The 23560-nt window shown below is 41.8% G+C and overlaps 2 protein-coding genes across 8 annotated transcripts; one reads left to right on the forward strand and one right to left on the reverse strand.

Annotated features, from left to right (window-relative positions):
- Nucleotides 1-1716: 1716 nt before the first annotated feature.
- LOC124175046 (dual oxidase) lies at nt 1717-15634 on the forward strand. 4 transcript variants are annotated; one of them, XM_046554885.1, is made up of 20 exons: nt 1717-2084; nt 4470-4553; nt 5311-5472; nt 6891-7078; nt 7400-7604; nt 7967-8133; nt 8334-8570; nt 8665-9110; nt 9641-9842; nt 9940-10278; nt 10482-10706; nt 10778-10996; nt 11279-11482; nt 11569-11881; nt 12442-12816; nt 12920-13137; nt 13229-13690; nt 13799-13954; nt 14047-14175; nt 14938-15634. In XM_046554885.1, the coding sequence occupies exons 1-20, from the start codon at nt 1985-1987 to the stop codon at nt 15064-15066; spliced, it is 4560 nt and encodes a 1519-aa protein (XP_046410841.1). In that variant the 5' UTR covers nt 1717-1984; the 3' UTR covers nt 15067-15634. The 4 variants fall into 4 exon arrangements, with proteins under 4 accessions (XP_046410841.1, XP_046410842.1, XP_046410843.1 ...); XM_046554886.1 differs by having other exon boundaries at nt 9940-10266; XM_046554887.1 differs by lacking the exons at nt 1717-2084; nt 4470-4553 and having other exon boundaries at nt 5334-5472; nt 6896-7078.
- A 110-nt stretch (nt 15635-15744) lies between these two features.
- Nucleotides 15745-23514, reverse strand: LOC124175055 (dual oxidase maturation factor 1). 4 transcript variants are annotated; one of them, XM_046554906.1, is made up of 9 exons: nt 23391-23514; nt 21157-21502; nt 19997-20169; nt 18607-18664; nt 18294-18428; nt 17978-18185; nt 17485-17696; nt 16177-16372; nt 15745-16056 (listed from the first exon to the last, which is right to left on the reverse strand). In XM_046554906.1, the coding sequence occupies exons 3-9, from the start codon at nt 20159-20161 to the stop codon at nt 15885-15887; spliced, it is 1146 nt and encodes a 381-aa protein (XP_046410862.1). In that variant the 5' UTR covers nt 20162-20169; nt 21157-21502; nt 23391-23514; the 3' UTR covers nt 15745-15884. The 4 variants fall into 4 exon arrangements, with proteins under 4 accessions (XP_046410862.1, XP_046410861.1, XP_046410860.1 ...); XM_046554905.1 differs by lacking the exon at nt 23391-23514 and adding an exon at nt 23216-23346; XM_046554904.1 differs by lacking the exon at nt 23391-23514 and having other exon boundaries at nt 21157-21831.
- Between the last annotated feature and the right edge of the window lie 46 nt (nt 23515-23560).

The following is a 23560-nucleotide window of genomic DNA, read 5'->3' on the forward strand; positions in this document are numbered from 1 at the left end:
GTACGCTTTATGTACTGCCTGCAGTATCTTGCTGCACCGTCGGACACCTCAGAAGTAATACCAATTTAATTACCGTACATATGTGCTGCATAAAAGCAAAGGCCATCGACTGTTTTTTCATCTCGATCATTCGGGTGTACGATACAATTAGAATCGCATGTGTTGCGTGAAAAGTGGGAAGGCTGAAACAAAAGAAAAACATTAAAAAAAAAAAACGCGGTATAAAAGTGAAAATGATGAGAATGGTAAAATAAATAAACCAAGGGGAAAAGTGTTGTGATAATAGTTACACGTATACGTATATCTATATAGGTATAATTTGCGCAACTTGTCCTGCATTATTGATCGCATGAGCATAATTGTTGGCAAATAACGAAAGAGACACGGGCTTCTTGTAATAACGAACAGACCGACCGGTTCCCATTAGACATATTGTCTCCCGCCATAGAGATAGATAAATAGATAGATAGAGAGAGAGTGAGAGAGAGAGAGAAAGAGAGAAGACCTCAAGTGGCATTACATAGCCGTGGAAGAGGCGAAGCTGAGGCCGTTGCGCAACCGTCTAAGGCCACGTTGAACAGGAATTTTGGGGGTCGCTCATCTCCGATCTCGAATCAGTGTTTGAATCGGCTGTGGGAATTTGTTTAACCCTTTCAGTCGCGCGTTTTTCAACTCAGTATTCTACTTCGAATGCTGTTACTCGGGGGTTTTGGAGGTTAGTTTCTAAATCCGAGATGGCGGATCCAATATGGCGGATGTGGAATCGAAAAAACTATCAAAATTCGATGATTCTGGACGAGACTTGTTACTCGGGGGTTTTTGGGGTCGATTTCTAAATCCAAGATGGCGGATCCAATATGGCGGATGTGAAGTCGAAAAAGCTACAGTGAAACTTCCCAATAGCGAATATCTTCGAGATTAAAAATAGTGTCCGTTATTAAGGATTGTCCGCTATTAGGAACAATATTAACGTGTAAATTGTGCTTCTGGAGATTTCAAGACTGTTCGTTGTATAAAGAGGAATCCGTTATTGGGAGGTGTTCGTTAAGAGAAGTTTCAGTGTATCAAAATTCGATGATTCTGGTCCAGACTTGCTACTCGACAGTTTTCGGGGTTAGCTTCTAAATCAAAGATGGCCAATCCAATATGGCTGATCAAAATTCGATGACGTTGGCCAATAATCAGATTTCTCCATATTTTAACAATTATACGAAGAAAAAAAGATCATTTGAAGTTGTAAATAAACTGTAATAACGCTAGGACATGGAAATTTTTTATGTGCAACGGGACGCTGAGCATTCCACCGTGCCCGAAAGGGTTAGGCGGACTCTCATGTAGAGAAAAACGGATAATAGGAGATTTCCAGACAGCCGAGGGCCGCATCCGGTTCCGGTCGGGAGTCTGCAGCCTCCGTTGATACTGCGGGAGGTTCGCGTAATGGTTGGTCTGCCCTTGAAAGCGGGCCGATCGGTTGGAAGCGCGGGTTTCCTTGGCCGATCTGTGCCACAGGCCTGAAACTAGGCCTGTGAAGTGACGTCGACCGATTATGAATCGCGTCTGCAGGAATGAAGCAAATAGGCCGGTGACTTTCACCGTGTTCCACGACGACGGCATGGCTCTTGCGGAGGTGGAGGTGTGTGTGTGTTGTACGTGTGCATGCGGAGAACGAGGAACGAGGATAGAGAAGGGGGGGTTCGGCTGGTTGGTCTGCCACTCGAAACCACAGACGAGAACCGAGCGTGGCGAACGGCGGCCACCAGCTTCTTCTCTCTCTATTCGATCTGAAAAATTCCGTTCGATATACGAAAAAAAAAAACCACAAGGATACTCGGCACGCCGCGTGTTCACGGATTCATCGCCGATTTATCGACTCTTTCGCCGACTCGCTTTACACCCTCCTGGATCGCAAATGACACCCGAGTCCGCATCTATCGGGACGATTCATTGCCGCGGCACTTTGTGAAATGCTTGGAACCGACTTACTATGACTTTTATCAGGAACGAACACCGCCGGGGGTTCTTGTGCTCTTTTGTCCTTTACGGTGTCCTGGTAGCAGCTTGGATAAACCCGGTCATTAAATCTGGTGAGTTTTTTCACTGACATTCCTTTTTCTAAAAACCCCACATGCTTCGGGGTGCATGCAACTCGATCGTTAATCGACACGATTTTCGGTCGTTATAATTACGCCTCGAGTTGGATAAGGTTGAAAAAATGTTCACCCTGGGCGATTTTCGTGTTTCACTTCTCACAAACACGTTTTTCTCGCATTTTTTACTAATCGTCGTGTTGTTTGGGTGTATTAGCGATCCTCGATCGATGCTCGGATCGATGTTATTCACTTCAAAAAATCAGTGACAGTTATGGTCACTGCGCTTGGCTCGATCCACGTGGTAACTGTTGTCGCGATATCTACCGTTAATCTGTGTAATATCGGTACCGGAGATCGATGATCGATCATTAGGTACTCCCGGTATTCGTACGAGTACAATAACAGAATACAGACTGATTATTCGAAACTCATCAAACGAATATCTACCTTCACTTTTATGAATGGAATTCTTTCTCCGGCTCACCGTTTACTTTAACTTGGTGCAGAAATTGCTCGGTTCACTGGAGTTGATCGTGATTCGATAGAATCGTCAATTACGACACGGTGTTACCCCAGAGACAAAGGACACCTTTGAAATGAAAAAATTAGGAATTGGTCTCAACAACTTGCGGATACTTCCAAAAATAATCAACAAATTTCGATTCGGGAACTGAAATATCGGCACCAGCTCGCGATCAGGTCACGCATTTACGTTAAATACTCTGCATCTGTGATACAAATATGTATTAAGAATTGCGAAATATATAATATAGAGTTGGAAAACTAAAACGTCGAAAAGAGAATCTGCACTTTCTGGCTTCAAGCATAAAACCAAATAAGGAATAAACAAAAAATATTTATTTGCATATCAATTTAGGTCCTACTGATATACTGCAAAAATTCACTTGGCGATAAAAATCCGAGCGTGCAAATTCACGGGGTAGTGCACGAGCAGTGTCTAACTATAACTATACGGCATCCAGTGTAAGGTACAAAGGATCTATCGAACCGGATTTCGATAATTTACAATGGAGGATTGTTAACGTTGTTATTGCCCTGCATATTGCACAGTTTGCACGTAGGTGCCGACCGATCGTTACCGGTTTCATATTTTTTACCCGCGTGTTGCTGCAGTGAATATCGATAGCTACGACTAACTATTCATGCACGGCAGTTAAGAACCCGCAGTTTTATACTCCACAGAGATTATAATCGATTTTTTCCATATCGTATACCCTCATCGTCGATTATTTGTTATTTTCATGTATACAATTTCAAGCATTTATCGTAAATGAAATTAGGTGAGAACAGGATTATCGAGGAATCAAGAAATTGAATAATTTATTTTGAAATAAATTTTCTCAACCGTAATTACGTGTTACACAAACACGGATAATCTGTAAATTTTGTATCGAAATTGTTGTTTGTAGTTTCCACGCAATGATTGTAAATATCCGAGCACCTATCTATAATTACCGTTATATTACCAAAGCTGCAATCTTTTGTCTAAGACTTTTAATAATATACACGTCTGTTTTACTTATAACACTGTGTTAGAGAATCGGCGAGTGACATGGCTGAGTGTACAAAACGATTTCATCATTCGTTGCAGTAAGGAGAAATTAGTCATTGTTAATATCGTAATTACGCTATATATCCTGCACATTTCGCACGGTGAGAAAACCGTCGCAGGATTATATCTCCTAACTATTTGAGAAGCGCATAAAACGGGAGAGGGAAAAAAAAACTGGAAACAATACGAGGAGCAAGTGCAAATGAAAGGGTAATTCAAAAAACAAACCGAAAACAAAGACAAAAAAAAAAAAAACACCAATCCGAGTGAATTACGATCGTAACGCTAAATTAGCATTTGTAGGTACTAAAATTCCGAAAAATAAAAGTAGAAAATTCTTACGTGTCTTAATTGAGCATTCGGTACTGTTATACAATTCTTCGGGCATTACGCCCAGCGCAATTCGTATGCATTGCATGATGATGCCTTATTTTCTACGAAATGTTTTGACATTCCAGCGCACATATTTCAACAAGTTTCGGTTTTCACGTCTAGGCTTTCAATCTTTCCGCTGTATGTCATATAACTATACAATACAAGACTGTAATATGTAACTTCTTATTAGGTTACACGATATCATATGTTTACTCGTTAATTATTGCGTATGATATTGTACGCAATGAGAACAAAAAATATTAATTAGCTGAATAATTTCTTATAAGGAAGAAATGCAAATCACTATTATTATTGTTGTTGTTGTTGTTGTTGTTGTTGTTATTAAACGCATACCGATAAAGGTGATTAATACAAGGTGATATCATTCAGGTATGCAGAAATGTTTTATTATTTATTTTGGAAATTTTTAGATATCGTCAGATACAATCACACTGAAAAACAGAGGTACGATGGCTGGTACAACAATTTGGCACATCCGGAGTGGGGATCAGTTGGTGAGTGAATTGAAAAAAAGTGTATCAAGTGAAATGTTCCGAGTACTGTTTTATCAGGTGTACAATTTTTGAATTATCGATTATAAGGTGCCGAAACTCGTTTTGTACGTTACTATAAAAAATGATTGAATAACAGGTTCGTTCGCCTTTTACATTCGTTGGTTATTAAACTTTTTCGATTATAATGCGGTAATTAATTGGTGACCCGAAAAATCAGCCGTTCAACTATGGTAAAATATTATATTTATAATCGGTAATAACTTTGCGTCGTGTGTGTATAAATCCACGGACCTCTGATATGTACAGTTATACGCGGAAGTCAGAAAGAAAAATAAAAAACGAGATTAAAGAACCAAAAAAAAAAAAAGAAAAAACGGATTCATTACGCATGTAGACTCTCGCGATCCTCGGCGAAAACGGTATAATGTAATGTTCTCAAAACTCCGTTATACGTCGAATGAGCCATGTGCACGAATTTCACGATATCTGAATAACGATCGGGATGAAAGTCGAAAGGTTTATAATATTGTACATAATATATATATATAGGTAGGATGAGGAAGTGCAGAATAAGAAAAAGTCTGCGTGTATAAAATTTATAACGAGCCCGGAAGATTAAATTATTAAAAATATTAATTTTCTCCGGATTTTTAAATCTCAACAATTTTACGTAATTTATTTCCAGCAACGTGTGTATAATTCGAATTCGTAAGTCGAATGCAACGTATCTTATATAAACGTTGCACATTTTCTGCAGACAGCAGACTCATTCGCAAGGCACCGGCCGCTTATTCGGACGGAGTTTACATGATGGCTGGACAAGATCGACCTTCATCGCGAAAACTGAGCGATCTTTTCATGCAAGGTGACGACGGGATACCATCGGTCAAAAACAAAACCGCCTTGTTCGCCTTCTTTGGTTCGTATACAAATATATGCTAGACATGATTATATGCTAAACGCTATCATTTACAGGAATAAGTTGCATAGTTAGACGTTATATATGCGTGTGTGTACATATTAGGGTGGTTTTTTCAACTGGTTTTTTTCCCACGCACCCGTCGAAAAGTTAATTTTTAGCCTGAAACGAAGCCTCGTGAAACCGGAACTCGGTAGCAAAATTCTAAAGGGTGACTCATCAGGTTCGAATTTTTCAAACACTCCAACCGAAATATCTCGAAAACTATACAAGTTGAGAAGCTGCGTTTGTTTTTATTTTGTAGATAATCAAATTTTCTGTAACGGAAGTCGTGACCACCTAGTGATATTATTTGTATCAGCTTAGAAGATGAGTGAGATAAAAAATTACAAAGTAATAAGTATCTTCATTCGTTTATTCAAAGCACTCGACTTTTAAACCTTCGTATCGAATACAAGATGAATATTTAGGTCTACGGTAGTCTCGACTTTGTTTTTATTACACAAAATTTGATTATCTACAAAATAAAACCAAATACAGTTTTCCAACTTGTACAGTTTTCGAGATATTTCGTTTAGAATTTTGCTACCGAGTTCCGGTTTCGCGAGGATTCGCTTCAGACCAAAAACTAACTTTCCGAAGGGTACGTAGGAATAAAAAGAAGTTAAAAAAAAAATCACTCTAATATATGCATACAAGTTATAGATTTGAATCGATTTGATATCTCTGCTAATGTAATATGTTTACCTTGTCAGAATATCCGTGTATCGAAAAAACAAACAGGATCAACCAAGTGTCATACGTTTATAAAAATGGTAATCCGTTCCAAACTTGCGTCACAATAACTCTCGCCTTTTCGTAATACACATATTAGGTACATGGACAATATCGTGCAATGCGTATGCGTGTGTGTGTGTTTGTGTGTGTGTGTGTGTGTGTAGATGCTTACCTAAACGACAAGTAGGTACACAACTGTGCACATTTACCTTATACCTTTTATTACCTCAAGCCGCAGTCTGTGGTTACCCGGTCCTCAATGCCACTGATCTTGAACTCCCGAACAGAGTGGTGGTACAGGCTTCATTCGTTCGAGACAGTTGGTCTATACGAAAACCGCATCACATTGTCTTATTTCCCGCGAACAGAAGACGGGGTAGGACAGAAAAGAAGAAAGGGAAAACGAGAACAAAAAAACAAAACAACATAAGTAAAATGAAAAAAAAAAAAAAGAAAAAAAGTCATCGTTGTCCTTGGAACAGATTTTTCACTAAGTAATTCATGCCTCGGCGTATCGAATCACGTCTGACCGTAAATGCTGCTTTACATACGTACGAAAGTAATGATCGTTCGTTGCAACGCACGTGCAATGACATACGTACATTCATACGTGGAAACCCTAATGGCGGTTGACGTTTTAGGGCAGCTCGTTACTGCGGAAATAATAATGGCCAGCGAGAGTGGGTGTCCGATAGAGTTTCATCGCATTGATGTAGAGAAGTGCGACAAGGTATTCGACAAGGACTGCCAGGGCAACAAGTACATTCCCTTTCAAAGGGCCGATTATGACAGAGAGACCGGACACAGTCCCAACAGCCCCAGGGAACAGGTACGACATCCCTATTGAACGTACGAATTTATGGTTCCTCGTTAGGGAACTGACAAGGAAGGTAATCCAAGCTCGATATCGCCTCTTGACATGTCTTACTTTGGTTTCATCTCATTAGAGTGTTTAATGGCAGATAGAAAAAAAAAAAATACGTGTGGGTTAGTTTTTAGTCCACTATAACATGGTAAAAAAAAATCAAATCGTAGATAAGGACCTGGGATACCTTCCTTGTGAGAGTTCATCTTATCGAACAAGAGAGTGGAAGGGAGTTTGAGGGTTGATAAGCGAGTGGAAAATAGCTGTGAATACGCGAGGTTTCAGATCAACAAAGTGACCAGCTGGATCGACGGGAGCTTTATTTACTCGGGCAGCGAGGCTTGGACCAACACCATGAGGTCCTTCAAAAACGGGAGCTTCCTCATGGAGCCGAAGAAGCAATTTCCGGTTCGGAACACCATGCGGGCACCGCTGTTCAATCACGCGGTACCGAACGTGATGAGAATGCTTAATCCGGAGCGGCTTTATCGTGAGTATAAATTTCGATTTCGTTTAATCGTTGATTCTAGTAATTGCCGGAGTAAAAAATTCAGCCTCAATTGTAAAATGGTCTTCTTGAATGAGTGGACCACAACGATCTCGATGAACGCGCACCGAATGAGCCATGAAAGAACCTGTTTCACGTACTCTCGACTTGATTATTATACTTGGATAAGAGAATTATATCCTGGTTGGATTTAATCGGGATAATAATTCGCGCGGTTCCATGGCTTGATAAATGAGGTGGGCTTCCAGACAACAAGGCGAGCCGGATGTAGCTTTGTGGATAATGTCTGCGTGTGGAACATAAATTGCGGCAAATTTATGCCGACCCTTTTATTTTTTACACAGTGCTCGGAGATCCGAGGACGAATCAAAACCCCCCGCTCCTGGCGTTTGGAATCTTGTTCTATCAGTGGCACAACGTAATAGCGGCTCGAGTCCAAAAACAGAACCCGGATATGTCGGATGAGGAGGTTTTTCAAAGGGCACGAAGAGTCGTAGTGGGGACGCTTCAGGTGAGCAAAGCTCAATATTCCCCCAGGCTGTTAGAAATTAGTCTGACGACAAAAGGGGGAAAACCCGACTTCTCAGAGGCCAATAAGTTCTTTCAACTTCTCTTACGATGCCGCTTTTTTGACCACGTGCCCGTAATCATTCATTTTGGTAAGTGGTAATTGCCACCCAATTAACTTCATCAACGTCATTCTCTTCGCAGAACATCATAGTCTACGAATACTTGCCGAATCTTTTGGAAGAAGAGCTGAAGCCTTATTCCGGATACAAGCCTGACCTTCATCCCGGTATTAGTCACGTTTTTCAAAGCGCTGCATTCCGCTACGGACACAGCCTTGTACCACCTGGAATTTACCGTCGCGATGAATCGTGCAATTTTCGAAAGACCAGCATGGGTCGACCCGCAATGAGACTTTGCTCAACTTGGTGGGACTCGAACGTAAGTAGATTCTCCTTGTACAGGTGTGTCTGAAAATGTTATTCGACTACCGACGTTGCATCGACGATAACGTATTTCACTCGTTTCCGATCAGGAAGTACTGGCGAACAGTACGATCGAGGAACTCGTTATGGGAATGGCTTCCCAGCTGGCGGAGAAGGAGGACAGCCTGCTCTGCTCCGACGTGAGGAACAGTCTCTTTGGTCCGATGGAATTTTCCCGTCGGGATTTGGGAGCGCTGAACATAATGCGAGGCAGAGACAATGGTCTTCCGGACTACAACACGGCAAGGGCGCACTTCAAGCTACCAAGGAGGAAGATCTGGAACGAGATAAACCCGGCGCTGTTCAACAAGAACCCAGAGCTGCTCAGGTCCCTGATGGAAATCTATTCCAACAACCTGGAAAACATCGACGTCTACGTCGGTGGGATGCTCGAGTCGAGCGACGGGCCTGGAGAACTCTTCAAGGCTGTGATTAAGGACCAGTTCACACGTTTGCGGGACGCCGATCGCTTCTGGTTCGAGAACCTCGACAACGGGTTAGTTGTACCTAAATTGCCGTAGAATGGAACTGTTGGTTAATCGCAGTGGATCGATTCGACGTCCGAACTGCGATTCATCACGCCGCTGTTAACCCTTTGATTCATACCGAGACGCTCAGTCTCTCACCTTTTTTTTTTGCAGCTTTTTATTTACTGAACTATAATTTTTTGGTAACCCCTGCCGAGTTTTTTGGTTCCACATGATCCTTGAAATATTTCTGTGCCTGAAAAAAAATATATATAATACGAAATTCTTACTTGTCCACAAAAAAAAAGCATTTTCTGATAAGCTACCATGAAAATCCGAATGCCAATTTTGGCACAAGCTTATGATAAGCAAAAACTTTTTCTTGTTACTGTTTTTGTTTGTCCACCATATTGAATCCGCCATTTTGAATTTTTGAATTTCGAGTTCGGATTCGTAATCAGCGACCCCAACAGAACATGCATGCAAAATTTCAAAAGTATCGTATATAAGGAAAAATGTATGTGAAAGGATTAACCGTTCGTCAAACGTGTCTTTTCAGGATATTCACCAAGAGTGAAATTGAAGAGATTAGGAGAGTGAAATTCTGGGATATCGTTGTAAACACAACGTCGATACCGCCGGAGGCTGTGCAGAGGAGATTGTTCACCTGGATGGAAAACGACCCCTGCCCTCAACCCTTTCAACTGAATTCATCGATTCTCGAGTCGTGCATGCCTCTGCAGAGATACGATTACTTCGAGGTATAAAGCGCGATCCGCACTGCGGATTACCGATCTTTGAGGTTATATCGACGATGAAATTGTTTGCTAATTGGTTTTTCCCAATAAATTTTTTCAGGGCAGCGAACTCGTCTACATATACGCCTGCGTTTTTCTCGGATTTATTCCGATACTTTGCGCAGGGGTTGGATACGGGCTTGTTAAATTACAGAACAGGCGAAGACGCCGACTGAAGATTCTTCAGGAGGAAATACAGAAGCGTAGCGACGGCAGAATTTGCGTGGATAAAATGGTGGTGAGAGAATGGTTGCACGCCAATCACCGGAGGCTTGTTAAAGTTAAATTTGGACCCGAAGCAGCCCTCCACGTGGTGAACAGAAAAGGGGAGAAGCTTCGGACCTTCAATTTCAACAATCTAAACTCAATCACGATCGAGGAATCACAGGTAATTAATTATGTATGTACAAAAATGGTGATTAATTTTTTTCATAACTTTACGATCGTTGATATAATGAAGAAGTTTCTTCCCATTCAGGAGGGACTTCTTGATCTAGGCCGATTGTGGTTAGTTATATCACACATGTTACCTGTTTTAAATATCCTCGAAATCGTCGCAGGACGATCGGTAATTTATTATGATAATAATTTTAATTTCTTTAGGAGAGCGAGAACAGCCATCGTAAGCCGTTGGTATTGCTGCGAATACCCCGTGACTACGATCTCGTCCTTGAACTGGATTCCTTAAGCTCGCGTAGAAAGTTCATTGCGAAATTAGAGTCATTTTTAACGTCGCACAACAAACACTTTACGCTGATGCGTACCAACCGTGATATAATGCTTGCCAAAGCGGAAACTAAAGAACGACGTCAGAAGAAATTGGAACAGGTGAGCTGGTATTCGGTTGCGAAACGTGTGAAATTTCTTCACCGACAACTAACGATCTATGTTTTCGACAGTTCTTCAGGGAGGCCTACGCTTTGACATTTGGTCTTAGACCTGGTGAAAAACGTCGCCGATCAGAGGACAGCGACAGCGGAGAAGTTGTCACGGTGATGAGGACGTCGCTTTCGAAGAGCGAGTTTGCCAGCGCTTTGGGCATGCGGCCGGATGCTGTGTTCGTGCAAAAGATGTTCAACATCGTGGACAAGGACAGCGATGGAAGAATTTCGTTTCAGGTAACAGCATTGCAATCCTGTGGAGAGGTATAACACGGTGTCCAGTGGTCCTGGAAATGTCCTTGAATTTTGCCTGTCCTTCAGAAGACCTTGAAACTATCCTTGAATTTTTTTGTGTCCTAGACGTATTCTTTTTTTTATGTCTTTGAATGTTTTGGAAATGTCCTTGAATTTGTTGCGGATTTTTTACTGAACACCGTGTTACAGTAACGATCGATATCCTCCTTCATCGCGTAATCAGGGTTACCACAGTGTCTTGACTTTCTCCGTCCGTTGCTGCAGGAATTTTTGGACACGGTGCTGCTCTTTTCACGCGGCAAAACCGAGGACAAACTTCGGATAATATTCGACATGTGCGACAACGATAGCAACGGCGTTATCGACAAGGGAGAACTGTCGGAGATGCTTCGTTCCCTCGTTGAAATCGCCCGGACAACCAGCCTTAGCGACGATCACGTGACCGAACTGATCGACGGGATGTTCCAGGTGACAAAATTCGAAGATCATCATTCCTCATGACGAGACTCGATCAATTCACTCCCGGCACACATGACAGAGAATTTTTGAAACAGGACGCGGGCCTCGAGCGGAAGGACTACCTGACTTACAATGACTTCAAGCTCATGATGAAGGAGTACAAGGGCGACTTCGTGGCAATCGGACTAGACTGCAAGGGGGCGAAGCAGAACTTTCTTGACACCTCGACGAACGTGGCGAGGATGACAAGCTTCCACATAGACCAGCTTCCCCCGGAGGCTACGAAGAGTTGGGCGCGAAAACAGTGGGACGGGATATCGACGTTCCTCGAGGAGAATCGTCAGAACATATTTTATCTGTTCATATTCTACGTGATCACGATCGCTCTGTTCGTGGAGAGATTCATCCGTGAGTTTCGAAAAAACTGGACTTGAAGTTGACATGCAGTATACTTCATGCTTACGAATGTCCTCTGAAATGCCAAGTACAAGGCAATTCGACTAAACAACTCGTTGTCACCTTATTCCAGTTACCACTAGAAAGTCAAGTAAAAAGTTTTCGATGTTATTCAGACAAATAATTGTTTATGGGAGCGCATTCATGTGCCGAATGAACGTCAACATATGGTGACAGTTAGGCTGACTAATCGCTATCTCATACTTTTCGCCAGCTGACCATTAGACCACGTAATTAGCCAACTTTCAAATTATTACCTTTTTGTCTTAACTACTCACAGTCAACTGAAAACCTCATAATAGTTGACGTGGGGTGTTGCCTTTACCATGACATTTCAGAGGACATTCGCACACTCTTAGTCAACTTACAGTCAACAATAGGCTCATAATATGCCTATTCTCAGTCGACTCGAAATAGTTGACTGAGAATTTCTGTCGATATCAAGTCAACTGACAGCCAACAATGTGCTACCTGAAGTTGTCAATATGTAGATTTGACCCGCGTGTTTTCAGATTATTCCTTCATGGCTGAGCACACGGATCTGAGGCACATAATGGGCGTCGGGATAGCGATAACCAGAGGATCCGCCGCTGCGTTGTCGTTCTGCTACAGTCTTCTCCTGCTTACGATGTCTCGTAACCTCCTGACGAAGCTGAAGGAGTTCTCCATCCAGCAGTACATTCCGCTCGATTCTCACATCCAGTTTCACAAGATTGCTGCCTGCACCGCACTCTTTTTCTCCGTGCTTCACACCGTCGGTCACATTGTCAATTTCTACCACGTCTCCACCCAACCGATCGGCAACCTTCGATGTCTCACCCGAGAAGTCAGCTTTTCCAGCGATGCGCGTCCCACTATCACCTTCTGGCTATTCCAGACAGTAACAGGTACGCGAGACAGGGAATGATGGTGTTTAATTGTTGAAATGAGGTTGAAAGATCCATCCAATCCTGCGATGCATTGTACTCAATTCCCATTCTCAACGCGCAGGTTTAACCGGGATACTTTTGTTCGTTGTCATGACGATCATATTCGTCTTCGCTCATCCAACGATACGGCAAAAGGCCTACAAGTTCTTCTGGTCCACTCACAGCCTCTATGTTCTGCTCTACGCGTTGTGCCTTGTCCATGGATTGGCCAGACTAACCGGAGCACCACGATTCTGGATCTTCTTCATCGGTCCGGCGATCATCTATGCTCTGGATAAGGTCAGTTTCGTCACCAGAGAGTAAAAGAATTTTGCACATATTTAACTCCAATGAAGATGTGACTCACGTGCTTCCACCAATCCTCCATCAGGTGGTCAGCCTGCGCACCAAGTACATGGCCTTGGACATAATCGAGACGGAGTTACTGCCGTCCGATGTTATAAAGATAAAATTCTATCGACCACCGAACCTGAAGTACCTCTCCGGCCAGTGGGTACGTCTCTCCTGCACGGCGTTCAGGACCAACGAGTTTCACTCGTTCACGCTGACGTCAGCACCGCACGAGAACTTCTTGTCGTGTCATATCAAGGCCCAGGGTCCTTGGACATGGAAGTTGCGTAACTACTTTGACCCTTGCAATTTCAACCCCGAGGACGAACACCCCAAGATAAGGATCGAGGGACCGTTTGGGGGCGGGAATCAAGACTGGTACAAATTCGAAGTCGCCGTTATGGTCGGCGGTGGCATCGGGGTCACTCCGTACGCCTCGATGCTCAACGATCTCGTCTTCGGTACCTCGACTAATAGGTACTCAGGAGTAGCTTGCAAGAAGGTGAGTGATGAAGGTCATGTCCAACTTTCGGTCATGAGACCTTTTCGTCAAAAGACGTTATTGTTGCGCAGAATTGTCATATTCGGTTCCTTTTTTCTTATACGCCAGGTATACTTCTTGTGGATCTGTCCTTCTCACAAACACTTCGAGTGGTTCATCGACGTTCTACGCGACGTCGAGAGGAAGGATGTTACCGATGTTTTAGAAATACACATATTTATTACACAGTTCTTTCACAAGTTCGATTTACGCACAACTATGCTGGTCAGTATATCATCGTTATATGATGCGCGAATGGCGTTTACGGAAATTTCAGGAACTTCGAAACCTCACGCCATTTTTATTTTTTGTTTCAGTATATATGCGAAAATCATTTTCAAAGGTTGTCGAAGACCAGTATATTCACCGGATTGAAGGCCATTAATCATTTCGGCAGGCCGGATATGACGTCGTTCCTAAAATTCGTTCAAAAGAAACACAGCTACGTGAGTATAATATCCATGAAATATTTTTTCATTCAGTATCGAATGAAACTTCGCGGTCTAGCTTCTTTTTAGTGTGAATCCGGAAACTTGATCTAAGGGTAATTCGACGACGCTGAATCGAATGATTATAATAATTTTGCAATCAACCCTCCAGATCATTATAAAAAAAGGTTAAACCGTTTCATTCGGAACCTAACAACTTTATCGAAGCATGTGTCAAACAAGAGTTGTCGAGGACAAAAACGTATTTCAGCGTCATCGAATTACCCTTAGATCAAGTTTTCGGATTCATACATAACAAGTACTAACTTTAGTTTTCTTTCTTGGCCTATCGAGTTTCATAATAAATACTCGATTTATCGTAACAGCCTGTAACTTCCTGTAACATCTGAACAGCATCTGGCATATCAATGGTTCCGATAAATATTACTTCGCATCAAATGTCGCGCTGTTTCGGAGAGTTGATGAAGTTTTAATCGGAGATCCCTGCATTTCCCGGGAATTAAATTTTGCATTTAATACGCACCTGGTACAGTGCCAACCAGATGTTTACGGTCTATCAAAAGGCTTTCCACGTTTGAACAACATGTAAACCGTCTAATTTTGGTACATGAATATTCTATTGACCGAGCTGAAGATATTTTTAACCAGTTTATAAACGTCCAACTTTACAGTGCAGCATCAAAGATCGGCGCATTTCGCTTAGTTATTTTTGATCCCAATTCTAAACGCTTTCTTTGTTTTCTTTCAAATTTCATGCAGGTGAGTAAAATCGGGGTCTTCAGCTGCGGTCCTCGTCCTTTGACGAAAAGCGTGATGCTGGGTTGCGACGAGGTGAACAAGGGGCGACGTTTACCGTACTTTATACATCACTTTGAAAATTTTGGCTAGAAAATTACGTAGTGACAATTCGAGGCCGACTTTCAGACCGAGTTACCGTTTCGGTATCTATACTATATAGCTATAATTATATGTACACTGTGTACAAGCTCTCGCATTCGCCGGTGTAAATATAAACGAATATTCGCGAATAATGAGCATTGAGATACAAGGCATTACACAGCTTGTATAATTGCGTATAGGCGAGTTTTTACAACTGCAGATTTATAAACAAATCGCCTTAATGTATACACAGCTGGTTTACATGCATTGATGCATATGTACATACGTGTACAGTACAGTGAGATATAATCGTATAGACAAATGCTCCTCGTGATTGAAAATGATAAATTAAATAAGAAAAAAACAAAAATTGTATTATATATTTATGTATCGTATTGTGTAGAAATTTATTTGTACGTTATATATGTAATATTATTATACCTCTAGGTCAGTAATAAGTTATTCGTTGATAATGTCTTCTGTTATATACCGTAATAATTGACCTAAATTCCTCTCCGTCGTTTATTCCTATCGTGCCTGTCACAATAGAAAATAAAACGCGAATTCTTAAATCATATTCAAGCTTCGATATTTATTTACGTATAAAACCATGCATCGACAATGAGAGAAACTTTTCTCTAAATTTTATTTGAAATATCCAGATGATATTTAAAGTAAGGATATTGATTGGCGTTTCATTGATCTTCCGTATACAACGGTTACGTTATATTTATCCATGTACATTATACATTTACACAACCGACTTGCATAAATAATTCATAATTAGCATTAGTAAATATTGGATAGATCGCTACGATTAACTTTTGTTAGTTAATCGTTCGTCGTGGCGACGGTGGAAATGGATAAGACCAGTTCTGATTCTTGTTCGGATCTTCTTCGGTCGGTTGAGCGAATTCCAGCTGTTCGGTGCCGACGTATCCCTGATTTATCACGCCCTTTGTGTCATCCCTGCCGTTACCTAGCTTGTGGGAAAGCTGTCTGAAAGGTAAAATTCGCACAAGAATTGAAGGTCGATAAAAATCAGTGTTTAATTAGCTGTATGTTTTTACAAATTGCAGTTAAATCTTTGCAGTTTACAGATAATTGCTTTCATCTTACCTCATTATACGTTCGCCAAAAGCGTCTTCAATTTTTGGCAACTTTCGCCTGGTGTTCCTGGTGTCGAAACTTTCCTCAATAATTACGTGACGATCGTACGGTGTGTCGTAATCCACCTCTAGGATCGTTGAAAATTGATGGGGAAATATCAGATCGATAGCCGCGATCACGAGACCGGCGAATAGGCATCCGACTCCTGTTCCAAAAACGGATAGACGATCTTTTTTTAATTTTTATTTTGTTGAATCTTATTTTTATCACGTCGTCGAAGCTGTGGATTGTATAAATACTGAAAATATTTTTGAACGTTACCGATTGACGATTAAATGGTCGAATTACAAATAAGTTGTCGATGATTTTCATATTTATGTATGGAGGTTCGTTCCCTTTTTCGCGTAGGTATAATACTATAAGTAAAAAAATACGGTCAGTTATTTTTGCATTCCCTCACCCACGATTTTACCTCCCCTTCCCTCCCTTTCATTTTCTCTTCCATTTAGTCGCGTCTGTACGTCTTGTTCTATCCCCGTAATGGGCTCATCGCCAAGAACGTTGCATGCCTATAGGCATGCATATATATACATATACATAAGAGTAGCGTCTGAACGATACCGAACAATTTTTTCCATTTTCTTTCTCTCGCCCACAAGACAGGAAGGGGAAAAATATTCCGCACAAAATGTGTCGCGAGTGATCGACACTTTTGGAATGGAACGCGGGAAACTGTCTTCAGATTATAGATACGTCGTAATCATTCACCGAGCTGCTGTACGCGGCCGACATATATATAATTTTTTTTTCTTCATCTTGAAATTCTTATTTCTGCAATAAGAATGTCGAAATGAACTCGCGTAGGAGTTTGACAAATTGACGCGAGTCTGGTGCATCGGATCGTAAATTCTAAAATATCCGAAAAGCAAAATAATCGAGAACGTCTAATGACTTCACAGAATATCCACAAATAACGTACCGATCAAAATCACGCGTCGTTACGTAAATATGTATAGTGAATAATGTAAATGAATTTGAAATACAGCCGCGTAAACTTGTGCGAGGATATAAATCAGCGCGGGGTTTTTCCCGCATATCGATTCGATCAAAAGCGCGAGAAAAACAGTTTCCACGAAATCGAGTAGAGATATGAAACTTCGAAATAAGGAAAAGTCTGTTCCGTCGGTAACTGCTCGAGTTTCCACGAAATCCAGAGGAAATATGAATTTTCAAAATAAAGGAAAGTCTGCTCCGTCGGTAACTGCTGAAAAAAAAAACACACACACACACAGAATATCGATTACAGACAAAACCCACCGGCGACTAGAACGAGCCAGTAATTCCATCCCAAATTGAAAATTAGAATAGATCCATCGACGTGCGCGACGAGAGGTTCGCACGGCAGGAGAGACCAGTAGGTGAGATTGGTCAACAGCATGCAAATTCCAGTGCAGACCATGCTGTAGGCTCCGTATCTAGGCACAACCATCAGGAGGAGGTTCATCATGGCCCAAGAAGCGAAGGAGGTCCTATAATAATGGGGGTGGGGGGTAATCGTTTGTTAAAACAATTGAGGTTAGATACCACGGTCTTACATATAGGTAGGTCTGGAAAATCTGGTGGTGGGGGAAATTTGAGGTTCTGTAACTCAGCCCTACTAGATAGTAGCGACGCAGTGTCGAAACCGTAAACTACAAATTGATTCAATATCTCAGTCACTCCTAGCCTACCCCCTCCAATGGAGTTCCCAGACCTGTATGTAAGACCGTGTTAGATACACTGTTCGAAATTCAAACGTCAGGCTAGTTACCACAGCATTATCGACGAGTAATACCCGGCCTCCCTGTATCGGCTGCCCCAGGAAAAACCCTCCTGATGAAGACTGAAGTACTCGGCTACCGAAAGAATCGGGAAGGGGGCGCCTCTGTGCAGGGCTTCCTTGAAGCTCTTCGACATCTCAGTTGGACTTCGCCACCAAAATCGTTCGTTGAATTCGACGTCGTTGTGACCCTCGCCGCCTAATGATTTGGCGTAAAATCAGTTACGAATGTCGGATGGTATTCCAGTTTTTTTTTTTGTTTCCTCTATTCACCTGTCCTTCGTTCCCTTCCTGCGTACATACATACCTGTGTAGGTGATATTGATGTGCATCAGGCCGATGTACCCACCGACCTCAGCGGTCATTTTTTCCCTTGAAAAAGCGCTGTAGGAACTGACGACCGTTGTGGAAGCTGTGTGCCATGTCGATCCGTATTGAGCAACTGCGACGCGGTCGTTACAGGTTCGCAATAGAAATAATGTAATTTAAAATAAATTGGCGTAATGACATTGCGCGGTTGCACAATGATGATGGAATTACCGCCGCATTATATTACGCTGCTTTGCGGCCTTAAGGCACGCTAAACTGCAGCCAATGACTTTTCAAACTGTTATACGAACCTTGAATCGTTGTTCCAACAAAAAGGCTGAGGGTTACGGTTAGGAATGTCGTTAGCCTCTGCGGAACAAATATTTGCACTTCAAACGATCGTGTTTATCTGTCCAGGTATATTGTACATTTGTATATTATACACACTGTGAATTCGTCACATTTAACCCTTTCATTCAAACATTATTGTGCAGAATCAACTTTTGTAACAGAATAGTACGCTATGGATTTTGAGGTCGTTGGTTACGAATCTGTGATCAGATTTAAAAAATTCAAGATGGTGGATCTAATATAGAGGACGAAAATTTCAAATTTGATCGCATACGGTGAAAAAACGCTATACAGGAGTTTTTTGAGACGGTGATTGGATTCGGCATACGGAATTTTCGAAATCTGATTTGAGATTCGTAATCGACGAACCCGAAAACACCTGGGCACGTTTTTCCTTCAGATTCGATCGAATTTGAAATTTTCGTCTGCCATATTGGATCCACCGTCTTGAATTTTAAAAATTCACTTTCAGATTCGTAGTGAACGACCGCAAAGCCTTATGATTTTGGTATAAATGGCAAGAAACCACAAAGAAATATGTTTTCAAAGTTCTCTACATATACAAAAAGTGGATATAATAGGTGGTAAGAACACTTACCAGTATGACCAAAAGGGTTAATGTATGTCAATTAAGTGCGTGTGATTGTTACTTTAAAATGGAAAGACTCTTCCGCCTAGAATAGAAGCAAGCTTCTCGATCCAGTTGCAAAATACGATACGTACATACATAACTTAACGTCGATCAATCGTATTCAGGAAATCTTACACAGTGTAGCAAAAAATGAGAGGAGGGACAAAAAAATCCCGTTCAACGAATACACATTAATTATATTTACCCAACGTCATCGCGCCGCCGCGTCTCTTGCGAAATATTATACGATGTATGTATAATTTAGACGCGTACACATTTCTGGATGTAAAAAGCTGCGAGGATAAAATCAGATCCAACTAAACAGGCTTCGCAACGCTTGAACGATTTTATTAATACACCCAGGCTGACTGATCGCGCTGTATCAGGAACCTTCAAAGTTTTCCGGTTCACATCACAAGTTGTATTGGTCAAATTATAAGAGGCGGATGCTTTACGCGTGCGATTTCACAACGATCACTTAATTTACGAGACGACTAAGTCGAACGAGAACCGCATCCGCAATTTGATTCCGTATTTCATTACTTTTCAAAGTTAATTCGACGAGACGCTGCAACATGACAATGCTCACGTACTTATAATGCAGGTGTCACTCGTCACGATGTGTTGCTTGCAACATATTGTGTGTTAGAATAGCAACTACATTGCGTATCTGCGATATAAATACCAATTAAGTAATAAAATCACCATCATCATCTCACCTCCTTTCGTATTCCTGGAAATATGATAACGAACGCCGTGAATATCGTGCAAAATATAACGAATATCGTTATCAGGTGAACGTCCCCACTGACTGGCGTCCGGTTACTGTAACTGTACAGCGTCGGTCCACCGTCGCTACGAAATGCGTCGAACCAGCCCCTCATTTCGCATTCTGAAAGAAAACGAACGAAAGAAGAATTAAATTTAAAAAAATCCCAACGTCATCCCCTTCACTTTATCGTTGCATAAGAATTGTTCCAGACGAGAGAAATGAAAAGAGTTCCGCCGAAGCATCAACGCCGAACTCTAATCGTTATGAATGTTGGAAAGAATAATATTCCGTTCAACAGTTTGATTCGACATGAATTAACGTTCTCCGTTTCGAATTGAATTAAAATCAAACGACGCAATTGGGCCAAAAATTTTTCGAGAAAGGAGCATTATACGTGGATATAATATCGTTCGGAATCGTGGACGGTGTCGGATAATGAGAACATGAGTGTACCTGTATAGGTATACAGACTGCAGTGAGTCAGGTCTTGGTAGGATATTGGCCTCGAGAGGAATGCGCGAAGAGCGTTTCAACAGCCTATAACAATATTGTGCCGTCTGCCGGCACAGCGTACAATGCGTTGAATTTTTTTTTCTTTTTTCTTTTTTTTTTTTATTGAAAACTAGAAAGAAGAGAACAAACTGTTGTGGGATACCATGAATATACTTGTGATATTCGCGACGCGGATGTGTCTGGAATAAAAAAATAAAAAGGATAATATTTATTGTACGTGAAAATAATCGGCAGTCACGTCACCCCGGACTTTACACATGCATTCATGTATATGTAAAACCGGTTGTGTCACAGGTGAACTTGACGTTATGAAAATGCCGTAACAATAATTCGTTCGAAATCGGAACGATCCCAATTCGCGCAACATCTTAGAAACTTTATACAGTGTAGAGGATTGACAGTTGAGTCGAACTACAAACTGCAGAAGAGTGTGACGGGTATTTTAGTTTCGGAAAAAATGATTGCTCCGCATCCGGTTCGCGACCTAAAAGCAGCACAAAGTGCGTGCGTGATCGTTGAACGAAACCGCCAGAGGATAATAATTCGGAATGATTTTTTATTTTTTGTTTGGTTGTTTTTCTTTATTTTCCTTACCACAATAAGATTTCGCAGCTGCAGCAGTGCCGGAGGAACTAAACCATAAAGAATAATATCCGCTCTGCTCTACTTCCACCGGTTAATTCTACTACGTTCCAAATTTCCAATCGGTACAATTTCAGCGAGGATGGATCTGACGCACTTATCCAGTCTCCTCGTTGAATGTTATATACTAGATAACGAGCGCATGTGTTCGTTGTTGTCGTAATCCAAGAGAACAGAGTACTCGACGAGGTCCTGGAGCCGAATTATTGTTCTTCAGTATCCGGAGAGGCTTTAACGTTTCACGAAGAAGCGAATCCTCCATCAGGTGCTGACCATTTCCTCCACGCACCTTTCGCACCTGAGGTGTACACTACGTGTCTTGTATCACAGCCATCATCAGGTAAGGACAAAAGTGGCACAAAGACTGCCGTTAAGTGGGTTAACAGGTTTCGAATTGAAAGTGGCCTCCGTCGGTTGCTGCTGCTGCTACTGCAGGTTGTGGAGAACGGAGAAGGGAGTCTCGAAGTGGGAGACCGCTTGGAACTTTAAATGTCGACGACTGTACCTACGTCGGTAACGATGAGAACGTCGTTCACGTGCCGTAATTAATCGCCAGCTAGGTTTGATTGTGGAATAATTTTGTCAGCGTCCGCTGCCTCCTGCCAAATAATCTCCAAGTCTTTCCTTTTGCTTTAACGGGTAGGCTGGATGTTTGGAATTTATTGGATTTACTTTTATGCATTCGACGAGCAATACCTACTTCGGACTATCGCAATAATTAAAAGGCCAAGTGATTGCAGCATGGATCAAACACACGGCACGCGATATCGGTTCTTAATTGATAATATGAGTACATTTGTTTTTATTTTATTTTTTTTCTTCCATGCTCACATTATTTCCGACACGCTCGATGCACGTCGTTAATTATGAACATAATTGTAACGCGTCTAAGGTCTGAATATTCGGTGTCAATTAATTTTCATGTTTTTTTTAGTTTTCTCGTCAAAAAAAAAACAACACGTCGTTTATTTTTATACCCACTTACGATGGGGTGACGATGGTGTTTCAGCAAAACAGTCACGTATACTGATTACAGAATGAAAAGTGTTCAACGAGGTGTTTTTGTTTTGTCTTTTACGTAGTCACGAAGACGTGTGCGATACCGTCTCTTCTCCGATAACGATTTACCAAATAAAATGAACGAACGAATCCGTCCGTCTCTCATCGTGGATATCACTGTAGGTGACAATTTGTAATTAAAGGTGACTCAGACAGAGATTGAACTCTACAATACCGTTATGTGTCATGTATGTAGCTAATGTATTCAATTATTCCGGTATACTAAATGTCAATTGAAAAAAGCAGCCGTGAATCGATTGACTCGAAGACACAGCGAAATAAATTTGAGAAAAAAAATTAGGTACAATACATCAACCACATAGCTTAGATTTCGTTTAGATTTTGAGAATCTTTAGAAACAGTTATAACAGTGTAAGCGTAAGTTTTTCGTTTTTTTTTTTTTGTTACTCTTGTAATTCTCCCTTCACGGTCTGCACATCTTCCTCTTTCTGCACCGGAAGTCAATAATTCAGCGAATGTACAGCGCTGCTGCGATATAAAAAAAAAAACAATACGAGTTCGACGACTGCTGACTCGGTGTATGGTACAAAAGCTAGAAGAAAAAAATGGAATGAAAAGGGGGTTTTGGATCGGAGAGAGAGAAGAAAAAAAACGATACCGCGCGCGCATGTGTTCGATTTGGCAAATCGATGGTGGGAAATTAAGGTGTACGCCGACAAGATGTACATACATGCAGAGAACAGACGGCTAAGGTTTGAGGTAACAGCAATAACTCAGCTATTTCGGTAGCGATCTAAATCCGGCAGCGTGATGCCATACTTCGGGAGCAGCAGCAGCAGCAGCAGCATTAGAAGTAGAAGAAGCAGAAGAAGAAGGAGAAGAAGAAGAAGCAAAGGCAGCATCGTCTCAGAGTCTGAGGCTTGGCGCGCAGTCGCCCAAACACATCGGCCCCAAAACCACCACCACCACCACCACCACCACCACCACCTACCTTAACACCACTGCCTACCAACCCTCGAAGGTAACAACCATACTCTCGAAATTTATCCTAACTAACAAATTCAAGCATCACCAGCATCACCATCAGCAGCAACAACAGTGGCAGTGGAATTGTAGGGATTTGCTTTTGTCGTTGGTCCCTTCTTCGGTCCCTGATCAGTACCAACCGTCAACTATCGTCGACTACGAGTGTGTTATATAGATTGTGACGTGATCCGGGGTTGCGGATGATGCGAAAATTTTCCGGGAGGTCGTCGAGTCTCGGTTCGCCGCTGGTCGTAGTCGTCGTCGTCGTCGTTACTCGGTGAATCGGCGACCGCGACCACATTTGGAGTCA

Source organism: Neodiprion fabricii, chromosome 2, assembly GCF_021155785.1.
Source record: "Neodiprion fabricii isolate iyNeoFabr1 chromosome 2, iyNeoFabr1.1, whole genome shotgun sequence".
In the NCBI taxonomy this organism is placed as follows: Eukaryota; Metazoa; Arthropoda; class Insecta; order Hymenoptera; family Diprionidae; genus Neodiprion; species Neodiprion fabricii.

What these genes read in the sequence shown, in the direction of transcription:
- LOC124175046 (XM_046554885.1), top strand. Translation starts at nt 1,985, where the DNA reads ATGACTTTTATCAGGAACGAACACCGCCGGGGGTTCTTGTGCTCTTTT. An exon ending in CCAACAGCCCCAGGGAACAG is followed by an intron (nt 7,079 to 7,399) that starts GTACGACATCCC and finishes GCGAGGTTTCAG; the next exon opens with ATCAACAAAGTGACCAGCTG. An exon ending in GCTATTCCAGACAGTAACAG is followed by an intron (nt 12,817 to 12,919) that starts GTACGCGAGACA and finishes CTCAACGCGCAG; the next exon opens with GTTTAACCGGGATACTTTTG.
- LOC124175055 (XM_046554906.1), bottom strand. Translation starts at nt 20,161, where the DNA reads ATGAGGGGCTGGTTCGACGCATTTCGTAGCGACGGTGGACCGACGCTG. An exon ending in CATCAATATCACCTACACAG is followed by an intron (nt 18,186 to 18,293) that starts GTATGTATGTAC and finishes CCAAATCATTAG; the next exon opens with GCGGCGAGGGTCACAACGAC. An exon ending in CTGGCTCGTTCTAGTCGCCG is followed by an intron (nt 16,373 to 17,484) that starts GTGGGTTTTGTC and finishes TTTTTGGAACAG; the next exon opens with GAGTCGGATGCCTATTCGCC.